Source organism: Musca domestica, unplaced genomic scaffold (genome assembly GCF_030504385.1).
Source record: "Musca domestica strain aabys unplaced genomic scaffold, Musca_domestica.polishedcontigs.V.1.1 16, whole genome shotgun sequence".
NCBI classification, from domain to species: Eukaryota; Metazoa; Arthropoda; class Insecta; order Diptera; family Muscidae; genus Musca; species Musca domestica.
Window position 1 is genome coordinate 3,759,045 of NW_026712219.1, and position 18,842 is coordinate 3,777,886.

An 18,842-nucleotide genomic window follows, 5' to 3' on the forward strand; every position below is an offset into this window, starting at 1 on the left:
GGTTTGTTTTTGGTTTTTGTTGATTTTTTGTTTTGTTTTTGTAAGTATGACACAATTTGTAATTTGTTTTTAACAGGTTTGTATGTTTTTGTTCTCTTTCGTTTTGCTCTTTTGTTGTTGTTGTTTCTTGTAATTTCAATTTAAATTTTCTTAAGAGACATTTTGCTGGTAATCAAATGTCATTTTGTTTTACACTCTAACCTACTTACTTTACTTTTTTTTTGTTTAATTTATTAAATATTTTCTTTTTTTCTTATTTTTGGTTTATTTATTTTGTTTTGTTGTTTTCTTTCTTTTTTTATATTTAATAATATTTGGCAGTTTTTTGGTTTTTATAAATGAACTTTTCGTTTTTCTTTCTCTTGGTTTTTGGTTGATTCATAATGAATTATATTTTTTGTTGTTGTTGTTTTTGTTCTATCTGTAATAAAATATGTTTCTTTAGTTATTAAGTAAATGGATTTAGATGTTGTTTTTTTTTTCTATTTTTCTATAATATTTTACATTTGAAATTGTTGTTCTTGGTGGTGGTGGTGGTGGATGACTTGAATTAAGTGGCGGGTAATTTTCTTTATGTATTTTATTTTTTGTGTCTAAATAGATTTTTATAGAAATTATTAAAAAATAAAAACAAAATATTTTATTGATACAAATTGGTGGTACAAAATGTAGATATATCCGTTGGTATAAGTTAGAGTTTTCTTTGTAAGAAAATTATTTATAAAATAGATTTTAATTATATGAAAGAAAAAAAAACACATATTCCAATCAATTTTAAGGAAAGTACATATCTCAAAAAAACTCCGGGCTTTATTATTAAAATGAAAATATCGATAGGTTTTATGGAAGTCCAAGGGGAAATTGCTCATTTTAGTTCTTAATTAATTTAAAAACAAATTCCAAAACATTGAGTAATAAATATCTTTAAAATTTAATAGAATTTATGTAGCAATGAACAGTGTTCCGCGGTCCGCGATATTATGGTGGTATAAAAATACATTTTTTTGTTCTCTAAGTCGTTAGGGTCGTTCACCGAAATTATAAAAACATCGAACAACATTTTTGAATTATTCTTCTGGTTTTTAATTTAAAGTCTCCACATTTGCCCATTTTTGCAATAAACATATCTCCAGGCACTGCACACAACTTGCACTTAATATACTCTCCTTCTCTCCAATTTAAGTTGCATATGCTGATTTACGAACACTTTTCATAAAATATGGAATAGTAGATATCTATGTTTTACAAATATAATATTCGTGGTACTTCATCTTTTTTCCTACAGAATTTTTTCTTTGGATAATTAAACAGATCGAGACTTGATTTCCTAAAAAAACGGGTTATCCTAATATTTATGAATTGATTCAAAAAAAAAAAAAAAAAAAAAAAAAAAAACAGTAAAGAAAGTCCTAAAGTCGGCCGACCTTATGATACCCTACACCACTTTGCTAATTTAGTAGGGAGAGAATTTAGTCATACACGCTATGATTATAATTATAATTTAAAGTTCAAAGGACTAAATATTCCGAAGCATTTGTATCTTTTAAATTCGGACTCGAATTTCCCATTTGGTGCAAAAATAATTTAAAATCAGATAAAGATATGTATGAGAGCTATATCCAAATCTGAACCGATCTCGATAAAATTAGGCAAAGATATTTCTGAGCTGTATTTGATATACTTCTCTGAACATCGTTGTTGCGGCTGTGGGTAACAAATATAACAAATCGGATGAAAAATATATATGGGAGCTATAGCTATATCTGAACAGATCTTCACGAAATTTGGCATACAAGTTTCTAGACTCAACTAGGTCGCATGTGCCGAATTCCATCCCATTTGGGAAAATATTAGACGTTTGATGCACAATGAAAGGTAAATCGGACGAGGTTATATATGGGAGCTATATCCAAATCTGAACCGATCTCGATAAAATGTAGCAAAGGTATGTCTGAGCTGTATTTGATTTATTTCCCCAAATATTGTTGTAACAGAGTGCATATTATGGCTGTGGAGGACAAAAATAACAAATCGGATGAACAATATATATGGGGGCTATAGCTGTATCTGAACCGATTTCGATCAAATTTGGCATACTTATTTTCAGGCCTAATTTGGTTGTATGTGCTGATACTATTCGGTCTGATATTACACGTTAGGTGCACAATAAAACGAAAATCGAACGAAGATATATATGGGAGCTATATCAAAATGTTTACCGATTTTCTCCAATTTCAATAGGGTTCGTCCTTGAGCCAATAGTTTCAATCGGATAATAAATGCGACCTGCATTTTGTTCACATGCATAAATCAACTGAGAAAGTGATTCTATGCAGATCATCAAAAGGAGCTATGGGTCTATCTCGTTTCCTTTTGCCTGTTACAAACAAATGCACAAAGACATAATACCCTGACCACCTTGTGGTGTAGGGTATAAAAATATGTATATGTATATATATCAAAATATCATCAAAACTTGAGATATTACAATAGCAATACACTTTTCTAAAATCATTAATAATTTTTCGAATTTATACAGGGCCAGCAAGAGTAGACACCCGGGTCTTCACTGAGCGCAATTCTATCCATATTCACAGTCATGCCCATTTCAAAACAGTAAAATCAGTGAGTAACAAAATTGAGAGAACATATATGTGCGACTCTCTGCCGACCATGTATGGCGCCATGATTTTATCATGTTTTTCTCTTTCCCTCTCTCTTACTCTTTCAAACTGGACTTTAAATTGCTAGTAACACTCAGTGGCATATTTTCAGCAAAAAAATTTAATAATTCAAAACCTTTTCTTCCATTATGCCCTGTCTCTCTCTCTCCCTTTCCGAAGGGAGAACTTGTTTTCAAATGCTAGTAATAATATTTTGAGTAAGTAAATTATAATGCCAAGCCATATATGCAGAGATAAATCTTGTTTGGGACTTGAGACTTGTTCTTAAGATATCTAAATAATTTCGTTTTTCTTTTTCCCACAACCTAGATGGCTTCCAAAATATTTGTTTTATCTCTCAATTAATATTTTATTAATAATTTTGAAAATTAATCATATTAAATCCTCTGCTTCCAAAATTTTGTGGAATCTTTCATTTAATACCTGTTTTGTGAATTGTTCAGAGAATATGGAATAAAGAGTGAATTTATTTTGTTATATCGGCTAAAATAATACAAATGTGAAATAATCTTGTATTTAAAAAATGTTGCTCCCTGTTTTCTCCAATTTGCAAATGAACAAATTTATAACCATACACTCTTTCTTTCTCTCAAAAAAGTTATTTTCCCTGCAATTTCCTCTCATGTCTTTAAACTTTTTCTAAGTCATAATTTATTTCATAAAATTATGAATAAATTCATAGAATGTAGAGTCAGAACGCAGGTGAAAACAATTTTTACACCTATGCATACACATTCATAAGGTTATGAATAGTGTTCATAAAATATAGAATCCATATATTATTATATTATATAGAATGGAATATATAATAGAATGGAAAAAGTTCAATATTTACTTCACTCTTTTTTAGCTCGTTAAAAGAGATGGTATTTATTCAATTTTGAACCATGAAATAGGGCAAACTTTTTTTAAGTGAGAATTTTTGGGGTTGTTTGTGGAAAACTTCAGTAGACCCAGAAGAAAAGTTTAAATTCCCTCGAAATTTGATATAAATATTTGAAATATGATTAGCTTAAATAATGAAACTTGTCACAGTCTTTCTCGTTTTCTTCAGGGCGGTTTGTGCTCCTTGAATTTTGTCTATCTACACAACTTAATTTTCGCTTTCCTTTTCTCTCTTAAAAGAAAAATGTTAAAAATTATGTACAGTGTACTTAAAAAAATAAATTCTATTACCTAGCCTGGGCGCGTTTTTGAGAATTGAAACAAATATCACCAGTGTACAGAAATATTGAAAAAAGATCTACAATTAAAATATACAGTGTGAGATGAAAAAACTGCAACCAACTTCTGACTGCTGCCACTTCTAAGCCACTCGTCCGATAGCTGTTAAAATTATTCCAGTGACAGCTCATTACATTGCTGACAAGCGTACATAAGCATTTTGGTGAGAATTTTCCAGAAAAAAGCTATTCGGGATTGAATTCAAGCGTGTGGCTATCGTTAGAGCACTCCAGGATTTAAATGTGAATAAATATTTTGTGTCTCGTACCATCGCTTGTGACCGTGATACTAGTGGCGTAGTCCGACCTCAAGGAAGTCGGCGAACGAAAACAACAACATCAGCAGAAATGGTTCGAAAAGTGAAGAAGCGACTTGATCGATACCCGCGTCGCAGTGGGCAAAAATGGCTCGTGAGCTGAAAATATCGCAATATCCCATTCGTCAAATATTGTAAAATTAGCTTAAAGCTGTTAAAATTCAAAAAAGTGCAAGAACTTGCACCGCAGCAGATAGAAAATAGACTCAAAAGAGCTAAAGAGTTGCTTCGCTTGGCCGAAAGTTTTGAACTGCCGACTTTGGTTTTCTCCGATGAGAAAACATTCGTTGTCCAGCAGTTTGTAAACAAACAAAATGATCGTGTTTACTTGCCAAAGAGATAAGCTGAAAATTTGCACCTTCGGTTAGCCAGCAGAACTCATGCGTCGGCCATGGTGATAGTGTGGGACGCCATGACAGCTGATGATCTCTCTCAGCTCTTATTAATCGATCATGGCCTTAGATTATTATCGCGAAAATATTCTGGAGGGTATATTAAAGCCTTGGACAGGCAAACATTTAGGCCGCAGACCTTGAACATTCCACCAGGACTCAGCACCATCGCACTCAGTACGCTCCACCCAAGAATGGTTACATAATGAGGTTGCTCGCTTCAAATCTCAGAATACCAATTCGTTGGAAAGCAGAGTTGGCACTAAAAATACCAACGTGTCAATCAACTCAAGCAAGCACTTCGCCAAAATACCGCAGAGCAACATTCGGCCAGCGTGTGACGGAATCATTGGCCGTTTGAAGGCCATAATTCGTGCCAAAGGTGACCAATTCGAACAAATAAGCTTATTCTAAAATTTGATGCTATTTCCGGCATTTTTTGCTTTCATTCCATAAAATTAAAAAAAAAAAAATAATAAAAATTATGGCTATTACCATTTTGCAGTTTTTTATCTCACCCTGTACTTTAGGAATTATGAACATTGTTCATAGCAAAATGTACTTCATTATTTTTTTTTTTTAATTGGAAAAGTATTTTATAGGTTAGAAAAATTGTGTTACTTCATTTTAATATGGGGGTAGATTGTATGAATTTCAAAAATATTTTCTTCAGTATTTTAAAACCTTAACTACAGTCCAAACTTAATGTCATCTCTCTCTCTCTCTAAAGAGTAAAATTAATTATTAACAGTGTTCATGAATGGAAAACAATTTTAATAAATCGAACAGATATGTTCACCAGTCATGAGAATAAACCTGTTTACATTGAGCTTTCTCTCTCTCTCTCTCCCTTAAGGATAATTTACGAAATATGAACATTGTTCATAAAAATTCACTCTGTTATTGGATAGATAAAAATTGGGAAATGTGCACAAAAACTCGCCCCAAAGTTAATGTTTTTAAATGATGTAAATAATACTTCTGAGAAATTAAATATATTTTCCAAAAAAAAAAAATTGATTGGAATATTTTTTCTTAAAAAAAATATATATATGAAAATGGAAATTAAATTTAAGAAAATATTATAATTTTTAATATTATATATAAATTTGTTTATTTTTATAAATTATTATTATTGTTGTTGTTGTTGTTAAAAATTTCTTATATCCTGACAATGGGGCCACTGATATAAATAGACACCACCACTATAATATGGTGGCGTTTGTGGTGGCATGATGACGTTGACAATTCGAATGATATTGAGGGATGCTGTGGCCGCTGCTTTTGCTATTGTTGTTATTGGTGGTAATTTGGCAATTTGATGATGAATATTTGCTCTCAGATATGGTGGTGGGGGCAACATGCAGTCGTTGTTGTTGTCGTGTTTGTTGCCATTGCCCAGCAGCACAACGACTGCAGCGGCTGGTGGTAACGGGCAATGGAGATGTAGACGAATGCCCACGGCAATGTCGATGCCACCAATCATTTATATTGAAATTATAATCATAAAAATAACGATAATTATTTAGTTTACTATTATAACTAATTTTTTGAAAATTCTTATCGTCAGGATAGTAGTGTTGGTATTGTTGATGGCGCAAATTTAATGATATTGGATAATGTCTGGACATGATGTTAAAAGGTTTGGGATTTTGGTGTTTTTTTGTGGTGGTGGTGGTGGTGTTGATGGTTTTGAAAATATTCTTTGGAGATTTATGTCTACAATGGATTTCCATAATGTTTTTGTTCTTGTTGTTATTTGACACAAGTCTCAATGGAGATAATGTTGATAAAAGAGAATTTTGCTTGGGAGCCTGTATGCAGGTTGTGCTACCAATTTTATTAAAGGATATTCTATTATGACAATGACGACTCCTTGTGGTAAAACTTTTTCGTGTTGTTGTATTACATTGTAATTTTGTTATTATGGAAAATTGTTGTTGTTGTTGTTGTGGTAGCTTAGATATTACATTTGTGTCATTCGATTTATTATGATTAACTTTATTATTAGTATAATAATAATCATAATTTTTATATATTTTAATATTGTTGTTGTTGTTGTTCATATTATTTTTAATATTATTATTAGTGTCTTTAAAATTACATGTACTAAAATTAAATTTCAATTTTTTCATATTTTCTTTATAATTTATTTTAACATGTCTTTTATTATTATTAGTATTATTTTTGTTATTTCTCTTAATATTTTTTGTTGTTGTTGTTTTATAGTTGTATTTATCATTATTATTATTATTATAATTAGTAATAATATTATTAAATATAGTATAATTATTATATTTTTTATTTATATCATTACAACTACAACTAATTAAACTACAACTACAGTGACTAATACTAACATTACTACAATTCATGTTCTCCGTCTCCGTCATCTTCTTCTGCTGCTTCTGTTTCTTCTTCTTCTTTGCTATCCGTATTAGCTTTCTCCTTCCAACTGCTAGGCTCATCATCAATCTCTTATACATAAGTTTCATTTTAAGTTTTATCATTCGTGGTATTTGGCTTTGGCAGGCGTGCTGCCGGACCCACCAATACCACCCGCCCTGCAAATGGGTCAGTTTTCGTTTCCGATGTGGCTGGGCCTGTTGCATAAACGATTTCAAACGATTCGTATAATGTATTAATAAGATTAATGCATTTTTACTGTATAGTAAATCGATTTGTTGTCTTCTCCGAACCAATTCCCGAAAATTCATTAATTTTTCCTTTTGACCTCTGAGGCGAGATACTTCATTTCCCCTGGCTTTGGGGAGCAAGCCACCCCGGTCGTCGATCTCATTGCCTCCTCCGCCTCCACCGCTCAATATACAAATTATCAAAATACGATTTTCACTGATATCATACCAAACATTTACCCTTGCCCTACGTGATTTTCGGCGCCCATCTTTGGTCAAATAATTATTGACATTCATCAACATAATCTCCCGATTTTCACAATTTCTACAACGATTTTCCTTTATTCCTCTCTCAAAGGCAGTACTGTTATTATTAATTTGTTGTGGTTGCTGCTGCTGCTGCTGATTTTGCTTTGGTCTTTTCTCCTGTTTTCGATGCAGCCTCAAGGCCCGCGCCGTATAGCAGGACCACAGACATAGCAACGAACTCAACCACACCATTAATTTTTGGGCTTCGCCATGTTTACGATACGAACCCCAGTCTTCGCCGGATGTCTCATAGTTAGTGGCCCAGTACGGTATGCGACAGCGACTTTGTACCGTTGGCAGGGCCGGACAATTATCGGAATAGGCCATTGTCGGCATATCATCCACATCCTCATCATAGTAATAGACGCCATCGCAAAAGGCGTAGTAAGGCAAACGTTCAGCCAGACGGGTAACGTTCATGGCCAAGGTGTCGTTACGCACCACTATGGCCACCGTGGACATTTTCAAGTGACCACCGGCAGCAACATCCTCAGTTGCCACGGGTGCCAACTGCTGTTGTATTTTGGCCTCCACTCGCAGTGCCTTTTCCTCTCTCGCCTTAAGCGTTATATTGTAGAGACGTTTCCCTTTCTCCTTGGTAATCCTTTCGGCTTCCATTTCAATATCCTTTGCATCCAGAAACTCATTGCAATAGGTACAGATGCCATCGGCTGCCGTCTGACAGTAGGTGTAACAGCATTCGTTTGGCCCATGACTGGCCTTGCGTAATTGTTCTTCCGTTTCTGCAATATTATAATCTGTTCGATACAAAAAAAAAAAAAAAAAAAAAAATGGTGGAAAACGAAAAGAAAACACAAAGAATATTATATAAAAATTGAGTTACATGAATACTTCAATGAATATATGTGGTCCGCATACCTAGACATAAAAATGTTGGTTCGCCGGCGTATTGTGTTTGCATTGCTGGCGCCCGATCTGCTGGCAACAGATATGGACATTTTTGTTCAACCGTCTGACAAACACTAAGGCAGGGTCGTATTCTTCGCCTTTTGCGGAATTCCACTTTACGTTTTGATCTGCAAGTAACATAGAGAGGGGAAGGAGTATTAATATTTTGAAACTGAAGTCCCTGAAAAATATTCCTGAAAGTTCACGTCTCGTGAAAAGAGGTCCCTAAAAAATATTTCTTGAAAATCCATTATTTGTGTCCAGGTTTAGTTACCAAATTTAAAAATTTCACTATTTTTGGCCGGAAGTCCTTAAAATATGTCAATAAAATCTTGACACAAATAATGGATTTGTTTTTTGTTCATAAGTATATGATATGTGTGACAAGGTCATTTTTTAATGATTTTTTTTTTTTAAAATCTAAGCATTTTGTACAGAATGGTATGTCGGCATACATTCAAATTCAAAATCAACAATGTTTAGACCAGTAAGTCATTATAAAAATTCTCAAGACCTAAAAATATATTTGAAGAATCCATGACTCTTGGTCAGGAAGGTAAGAAAAATAGGTCTTTATTAGCGAGGACAATTCAATAAAATTCACGATTCTTGGCATGGATGACATTTGAAAAAATTATTTAGGAATCCAACTATATATATATAAAACGGAATGACATATAATATATATATATATATATATATATATATATATATATATATATATATATATATATATATATATATGTATTTTGTTTGATATCCTTGAGAATATATTGGGGGGTATAATATTCATTTTGTCATTCCGTTTGTAACTCCTCGAAATACTCATGTCAGACCCAACCAAGTGTATATATTCTTGATCAGCGTAAAATTCTAAGACGATTTAACTATGTCCGTCCATCGGTCTGTGTGTCCGTCCGTCTGTCTATCTGTCTGTTGTAATCATGCTATCTTTCCAACGAATTGAGATAAAAGGCTAAACTTTTGCACATATGTTTATTTTGTCAGTAGGCAGGTTAAGTTCGTAAATGGGCTATGCATGTCCAAGTTTTCATATGTCGTATTTGAAGTTCGTAATAGAAGCTACAGTCTGTGACAGAAAATTATCTATGCAGGTCCTGGTCTCCGATATAACGGTACCTCCCTATATACGATATTTTGATGATTTTAGCTACATTATTCACCGTTTATTTCAAGTTTCGAATTTGAATATGGTATTGGCTTATGACAAACAATGCCTATGTAGGTTCAGGTCGTACAGACTCTCAAATAACGGCTATATTCGGTATTTTTAAGATGTTAACAGAATTTTTGGCAAATGTTATCTTTTTCGAAAATTTGCAAATTTGTTCCAAATGGTGGAGAGTATTCAAAATTCGGCCCGGCCGAACTTACTACTTTTTTACTTGTTTTTTAATTCGACGTTTATTTCAAAAAATAAAAAAAAAATTGTCAGAGGTCCTTGAAAAATATCAATAATTTAAATATCCAATTTCAGAAGTTTTTCTCTGTCTCTTCACCCACTACGAAATATACTACCATTCAGTACTTTTCGTACAATTTCCGCAAACACCTCCATATGTTCAGGCTGCACACGAACAACGACCAAATTACAAAACCTTATACCAAATTTCTGATTCCAAAACAACCCATTTATCATAAACGTACCACCAAAAGGGACCCCAATACAAAATTTCAAAATTTCGACTTTATTCGTTTACCCTAAACCAAACTATTCCAAATTTAGAATTCATAATTTAAACTTACTTTCCAAATGTGATTAAAATTTTTAGCTCTATCCTCTAAAATGTTAGTACGTTTGCCCAATACAAAGATTCAATTGTTAGTACTTTTCGTACTATTTAGTACACATAAGAATGAATTTCCAAAGCTTCCCACGTACCCCAATCCTAGACCATCACAGTAATCCAAATTCCAAAATTCAGCATTTCATCGCTAACGGCTCGCCTAAATACAAATTGTTTCAAAATTTAGTACCATATAGTACAGGTAAGAATGAATTTCCAAAAATACTCCAACATATAAAATTTCCCAATTTTATACTCCAACAGAAAACTTAATTTCTAATTTCAGGATTCCAGCTCTATAGGTTCACATAATGCAAAATGTGCCAAGTTTACTACAATTCGTTACAAATAAGTACAAATTTCCAAAACTACCTACATAACCCAATCCTACACTCCGAGAGAAATCTCAATTTGTTGTCCAGCAGTTTCTTAACAAACAAAATTATGGCGTTTACTTTCCAAAAAGGTCAGCTGAAAATGTCCGCCCTCGGTTGGCCACCAGAACCACAGCGCCGGCCATGGTGATGGTGTGGGCCGTCATAAAAGCGGATGGACGATCTCCGCTCGTAATAATCGACCGTGGCATCGGAATAAAATCCGAATATTATAGCAAAAATATTCTGGAGGTTGTATTAAAGCCTCGGGTATGCAAACATTTCGCCCGCAGACCTTGGACATTTCAACAGGACTCAGTACCATCGACTCAGCACGCGCCACCCAAAAATGGTTACATTTCCAGCACACAATCTCCGGATACCAATCAGTTGGACTATTGTGTCTGTCGAGCGCTTCGCCGGGAATGTGACAAATTACAGCAGAGCAACATTCCTACAACGTGTGCCGGCTTCATTGGCCGTTTGGAGACCATAATTCGTGCCAAAGGTGAACAATTCCAACAAATCTAAACTTATTTTAAAATTTGATGCTATTTCCGGTATTATTGGCTTTCATTCAATAACATTAAAAAAAAAAAATAAGTAAAAATGCTTTAAGTTCGGCCGGGCCGAACCTTGCATACCCTTGACCATTTGGTATAAATTTAACAATTTCCAAAAAATTAAAATCCTAAAAATACCGAATGTAGCAGTATATTAGCGTCTATACGACGATTTGCACCTGCAAGGCAATTTTTATCACACGCTATTACGATATTCAAATGCGAAACTTATAAATATATCTGTTCATAATTTAGCTAAAATCATCAAAATACCGGATATAGGGAGGTACCATGGGGGCTATTCGAAGACGTGGACCTGCACAGACAATTTTCTGTCATCGGCTGTAGTATTAATTATGAACTTCAAATACTAAATTTGAAATAGTTCCGGTAAACAATGTCGCTAAAAGAGCCAAAATACCGAATATCGAGGGGTACCGTTATATGGGGGCTATACGAAGACGTGGACCTGCACAGACAATTTTCTGTCATAGGATGTAGTATTCATTACGAACTTCAAATACTAAATTTGAAATAGTTCCGGTAGGTACCGTTGTATGGGGGGCTATACAAAGGTTATATGGGGGCTGTACGAAGACGTGGACCTACATGACCCATTTTCAATACAAAAAGTCCTGCAGACATAATACACATTTGAGTAAAATTTTATCAACCCACTTCATTTCGTTCTGAAGGACGGAAATTTATAAATCGACATAGAATTTTATTCTGATCAAGAATATGTATACTTTGTGGGGTCTAAAATGTATATTTAAAGGTATTACAAACGGAATGATATGGTGGAGGGTATAAAAATGTAAAAATTATGGCGTTTGACTTTGTTGGAATTTTTTTTTAATCACACCCTGTATATATACCAAACAAATATATACACATGCAATTTCATTTAAATACCAACCTTTTCAATAATTTCGATATCACCGGATCCTTATCAAACAAAGAATCCTCACTATTGGCAGTCGTTATGAAATTAATGGATTGTTGTTTTTGTTTTTGTTGCTGCTGCTGCGGTTGCCTTTTGGGTTGCAATTGCGGTTGTTTGGCAACTATTTTACTATTATTCGTTTGCTGATTTTGTCGATGATGATGCTTCAGCATTTGTTGTTCATCATCAACCTGCAGCTCTTCCTTGCCATTTCTAGCGTGTTCCGCTAAATTGGGTTTATTGTCACCAATATAAACGGATGTTGTTGTATCGTCATTACGTTTTCGTCTTTTATTCGTTGATTTATTGTTGTAATGTTGTACCGAACTATTTAAGCCACTGGCAGTATTATCACCATCACCCGAACTGTCACCATCACTTGGACTACGTCTTCTGGCCGCGAAGGAGTGGCCAGTTGTTGTGGTCGTCCTCATTGATGTCGTCGTCGTCGTCGTCGTTTTATTGACGAAGATGACATCGTTAAATGTTAATGCTTGTGTTTTTCTGGTTAATGCTGGTGGTGGCGTTGTTGTTATCGCCGCTACCGCTGCAGATGCATTCGACATTGCTGCTGATGATACAGTTGTGGATTCAGAATCAGAATCTGATGAAGATGCTGGAGGTGGTAGTGGTGGTGGCCTTGGGATGTTGTTGGTTGATGCTGATGCTGATGCCATTGTTTGCGGTGATGGTCTTTTATGTAATGCATTATCGTTCGGAATGTAATTACTGTTCAATTTATCATTAAATTGTTTGGTATTGATGTGTTGCTGTTGCTGTGGCTCTTGTTGTGAGCTTCTTCGCTTAACATGATGATGCCTATTGTTGTTGTTGCTGTTGGCTGTATGTTGCATTGGCTCTCTTTCTTTATGTTGCCAATGCAAATAGGCCTGAATGTCATCATAATTGTTAATATTGCTATTTACCGTTGTGGTTGTTGCTGCTGTAATATAATTCGATGTTGTTGCTGCTCTTTTTGTTAGCTTTGTTGAGGACATTCTTGTATTATTGTTGCCATTATTGCTGTTGTTGGCGTGTGTCGTAGTAGTATTTGTTGTCGCTGTCGTTATCGTTAAATGAGAGGTAGTCATGTTTGAGGCCATGTTGGTATTGTTGCTGTGGTTGTTGTTGCTGTTACTGCTGCTGCCGCTACTACTGCTGGTGGTATATGAGGTGGGTGATTTGTTGTTGCCGTTGTTGTTATTATCACTACTTTTAGTATTCAATGCAATCGTTGCCCGTTGATTGCTTCCATCGCTCTCAACGGCCGTTTGATACGTATTTTGTTGAGCCGCTTGTTGTCCGTGTTGATGCAGCTTATGGGGATACTGACCACTGTCCGTTGTGGTTTCATAGATTTCTGGTGGTTTTATAACATCGTTGGGTTCGGCAAAATATGGCACCAACGTACTGCACACCCAGCGACGATAGGCTTCCTAAAAATATGCAAGAGAAGAAAAAGAATAGAGGGAATGAAAATTAGAAAAACTTGTATCAGATATTCAACAATATACATATGTGTGTGTGTGTGTTTTAATATTGTGGGAAGGGATATTTGTGTAGACTTCCAAAATCTTTGTTATGTATGTATGTGTACATGTATTATAACAAAATACCACAATACGTTGTTGTTACAGTAAAGCATTCTATATTAATTTGATCACAGCACGTATCATACAACGATGGCTCAGAGGCATTTTTGAGCAGATGAAGTGTTGTATATTTTGATCAAGTATTCCAACATGGAAATGATTGGATATTAAGTTGGGTAATAAACATTAATTAAAAAAAACAAGTATGCAAAGGCTATAGTCGTTCGGGGTCGACCATGTGATACTCTACAACACTACAATATGTTAGAAGCCCCCTTAAATCCAAATCAATTTTGGAAGATTTCGTTTTTGAAATTTTGTCATGGAGCACTGCCCATATATTACCCTTAGCATTTTGATCAGGGACATTTGCGCACTCAGTCGTGCTATTAGTTGTTGTGTTCCATTTTACAGCTAAATATAATGCAATGGTCATCCAAAAAGCTAGAATTCTTCTCTCTTCTCAGGCTTATTCAATTGTGTGATAAGGAATTTTTTCTGTTTTTGGTTCATTTGAGCCCCTTATAATTTTGCGATCATCTCCAAACTCACGAAGCCGCTCTGCATCTACAAATTTAAACCCATCTATGTGATTTGCTTGTCTACGATATTTGGCTATATTCATCAACGAAATGAGCATAAAGCAGTAAAGAAAGTTTTAAAGTCGGGCGAGGCCGACATTATGATACCCTAAAGTTTTTATGGGAGAATTCTATCATACACGCTATGATTATAATTACAATTTAAAGCTCAAAGGGCTAAATACGCCGAAGCATTTGTATCTTTTAAATTCAGACTTGTATTGCCCATTTGGTGCACAATTAATTTGAAATCGGATAAAGGTATATGTTGGAGCTATATCCAAATCTGAACCGATCTCGATAAAATTTGGCAAAGATATTTCTGAGCTGTATTTCATATATTTCTCTGAATATCGTTGTTACGGAGTGCATATTACGGCTGTGGGTAACAAAGACAACAAATCGGATGAACAATATATATGGGAGCTATAGCTATATCTGAACCGATTTCGATCAAATTTGGCATACTTATTTTCAGGCCTAATTTGGTTGTGTGTGCAAAATTCCATACTATTCGGGCTGATGTTACACGTTTGATACAAAATAATAGGCAAATCGGACGAAGAAATATATGGGAGCTATATCTAAAGTTTGACCGATTATCTCCAACTTCAATAGGGATCGTCCTTGGGCCAAAAAAAAAATGATTTGTGCAAAATTTCACCTGGATCGGGCAATAAATGCAAACTGTACTTTGTTTACAAAAATACATGGACGGACGGACGGGCGGAACAATGGAACAATGGGGCTATCTTGTTTCTTTTTTCCCGTTACAAACAAATGCACAAAGACATAATAACCTGACCACCTTGTGGTGTAGGGTATAAAAGCCAGAAGTTCGCCTTTTGCATATTTCGGATATCGCTTGTAAGTAATGTTGGTATTTTTTCACACAAAAGGATTGGTCCATTCTACCCGTTGTCCTAAACTCTAACTACATACGAGATTTCATGTCCTTTGGTTTCTATTTGCGACCTTTTAACTTCTACCAAATCAGGAACATTTTTAGTGGTTGGTTTTAACCCCTAAATGTATTGCAGTTATCTTTGAAAACAATATCTCTTCTGAGCCTAACCCTACCCTTGTGAAAATTTCGGACTATAATTGCAATTTGTATATAATAACCCCAACCTGTAGAGCAACTGCAAAATCAAGAAATTTTTCAGTTTAACCCCTTAATATTATAGGATCATCTTCCCATCATCCAAAAGGAATAGGTTTTTATTCTGGCCCTAGCCCTCCATTCTACATTTCGTGAAAATCTGGGCATAATTGAGACCCGTAGATTAATTACAATTCAACATGGACAGACGGACGGATGGACGGACATACATAGCTAGATCGACTCAGCTCGGCGAGATAGGAAGTTTAGTATATACTTTCCTATGTGGGAAACCAATATTTTGAGGTGTTAAATAATTTTTGCTCCAATCAAATTTATAATACCCCCAGAACTCATTTGTATGCTAATATGTTCTTAAAAATTAAGAGCGTATGTATCCTTGTAAAGGGTCTTTTGCTTTAACCTGCAAATACCAGTGAAATCGTTATCACAGTTAAATTTCGAACAAATTGCAAAACCACCACAAGATACCAACAGAGACCTCCATATCAAATTTCGAGATTCCAGCTCTATCCTTTCACCTAATACCCAATGTAGTATCACTCAGTTATAGTCCATATTTCCAAATCCACTTCATACCTTAATCACAGACACAATCCGCTGTATTCCTTCACCCATACCAAATTTTGCTGTTACAAAATGGTCAGGCTCAATCCCTTTAGTGTTGTTTTTTTAAAACAATGCTTGTTTATTAGTGGAAAACGATGGTAATGTTTACCAGTGGGTTAGGCAGGGAATACCTAGGTTTCGGAAAGAACCACCAATCCTCATCAGTTCCCTTGTTTTTTGTCTGGGATATTCTCCCCACAATTTATTTTAAAAATAACTTCTATAACAAAAAAAAACTTGTTTTACCCAAGTGACGAGATCGTAAGCTCAATAGAAGAGGAACCAAACAATTACATAAAACTAAAATTCTTTTGGAAAACTTACTATAATCGGTCTTAGCTTACTATAACCCCTAACCATATAATATTTGTTATTTAAACCGATTCTCATAAACACATTTCATGTGGACGTTCGTTTGGTGTTATGTTGTTGCACATAACAATTGGTATGAAAGCATAGTTTGGATCCTTAAGGGAATTGAGAACTATGTTCGTCTACTCGACCATGAACTGGGGCAGGTTCACATCGTACTGCGTACATACAGCTCCTCAAAGGAAAATTATAGTTAAGTGTTGAAGTGAGTTGAGTCAATGTTGTCAAAACACTCAATGTTATTATTCTTGGGAGGAGATTTCTATGAATTTACAGTAGTGACACTTACAGTTATGGTAGCTGGTTCTGCAGTGAGTTGTGACGAGAGAGGGAGAGAGATTTAATTATGTCTATCAAGTGCTCCTTAATTTAAAATAATATATTTAACAAGTAAAAAAAAAAACACATTAAGTTCGGCCTGGTCAAACTTTTAATATCCTCCATCACTGAGTAATAAAACCATTTTTATATAAAAAATCGAAGGTGTTCCGCCTTAATCTACAAATACCTATAAGACTGTTTATATAATGCTGTTAAATTATTTAAAAAAAACAACAAGTAAAAAAGCTTCAAGTTCGGCCGGGGCGAACTTTAAATACTTTGGTACAAATTTGAAAATTTTCAAAAAAAAAAAAAAACCTTAAAAATTCTATTAAAATCTTTAAAATTCCGATTGTAGCCGTATATTAGGGTCTATACGTCGACGTGGACCTGCATAGGAAACTTTCGTCATAACCTATTACAATATTCAATGCGAAACTTGAAAGAAATCTTTTTGTTATGTAGCTAAAATTATCACAATACCAAATATAGGGAAGTACCATGGGGGTTATAAAACGTGGACCTGCCCAGACAATTTTCTGAAATAAGCTGTGGTATCAATTACGAACTTCAAATGCGAAATTTGAAATAATTCCGGTAAATAATGTCCCAAAAATCATCAAAATACCGAATATTGGGAGGTACCGTTACATGGGAGCTATACGAAGACATGGATCTACATGACCCATTTTCTGTCCTAGGCTGTAGTATCCATTACGAACTTCAAATACCAATTTTGAAACAATTCCGGTAAATAATGTCGCTAAAATCATCAAAATACCGAATATCGGGAGGTACCGTTATATGGGGGCTATACGAAGACGTAGATCTGCACAGACAATTTTCTGTCTTAGGCTATAGTATGCATTACGAACTTCAAATACCAAATTTGAAACTATTCCCGTAAATTATGTAACACCTCAAAATATTTGTTTCCCACATAGGAAAGTATATGTGGATGTTCCTATCTCGCCGAGCTGAGTCGATCTAGCTATGTATGTCCGTCTGTCCGTCTGTCCGTCTGTCCATGTTAATTTTTAATCACTCTACTGGTCGCAAATATGGCCCGATCCCCACGAAATTGAAATTGGAGGTGGTCAGAATAGAACGCTATTTCTTTTGGAGAAGATCGCATAGTATTTAGGGGTTGAAATGGACCAAAAACTAAAAAATTTCCTGATTTTGCAGTTGCTCTATAGGTCACAATTATAGACCAATCAAAGCGGAAGTTAGCGTGGGGCTGAAGCTTAGGGCTGGGCAGAAGCCTTCCAAGTTTGATGGTCATCGGGTAATATTTAGTGGGTGAAATGGACCATAAAATTTGTGTTAAATAAAAGTAAAATTTTCCAATAAACTGTGAATATTTTTAATTCGGCGAAATCACAAATAGATGAACAAGTCATTTCTGTCCATTACGTAGATGCCGATAGCTAGAATGCTTATATCTCAAGAATAGCTGGACCGATTTTGACAAATTTTTTCAATTCTGAATGGCCTCTTGGCATAAAAAGATAAAATGTAAAAAAAAACGCATAAAAATATGTCAATAATGACGTTAATATAGATTTTGTAGTATTTTGTGACATTTTTTATTTTTTCATATTTTTTATCGCATGCGATTTTTTCAATTTGACTCATATTATTCAAGTGTACAATTTGAAATATTTTTCACCTTACAACACAGGTTGGAGTTATTATATAAAGATTGCAATTATCGTCCGATTCTCACGAAATACCCCAGAATTCTGCCTTTTTATGCTGATTTTGTTTGCGAATATGGTAATGTATCTTTGACAAGCAAATCATATAGAAGAGTCTAAATTTGGATATACAGAGGGGCTCTTGCTTTTGGAGATGATCGCAGAATATTTAGCGGTTCAAATGAACCAAAAACAGAAAAAAATCCTGATGACACAATTGAAGCCAATTAATGTGCCTAAGATGGACACGGAATAATTCTAGCATTTTGGATGACCATTGGGTTATATTTGGCTATAAAATGTACCACAACAACTGGGCAGTGCTCAATGACATAGTTTCAAATGCGAAATCTTCCAAAATGGATTTGGTCATAAGAGGGCTT

General features: G+C 34.6%; 1 protein-coding gene across 1 annotated transcript in view; it reads right to left on the reverse strand.

The window, feature by feature from the left end:
• Positions 1–5,766: 5,766 nt before the first annotated feature.
• The window catches only part of LOC101896244 (serine-rich adhesin for platelets), a 216,933-nt gene continuing 203,857 nt past the window's right edge, over positions 5,767–18,842 (reverse strand). Inside the window, exons 4-7 of the mRNA XM_059120189.1 lie at positions 12,135–13,597; positions 8,441–8,598; positions 6,961–8,319; positions 5,767–6,038 (exon numbers count right to left, since the gene is read on the reverse strand). Of these exons, the coding sequence (XP_058976172.1) occupies positions 5,767–6,038; positions 6,961–8,319; positions 8,441–8,598; positions 12,135–13,597 (3,252 nt within the window). The remainder of the gene's footprint in view (positions 6,039–6,960; positions 8,320–8,440; positions 8,599–12,134; positions 13,598–18,842) is intronic.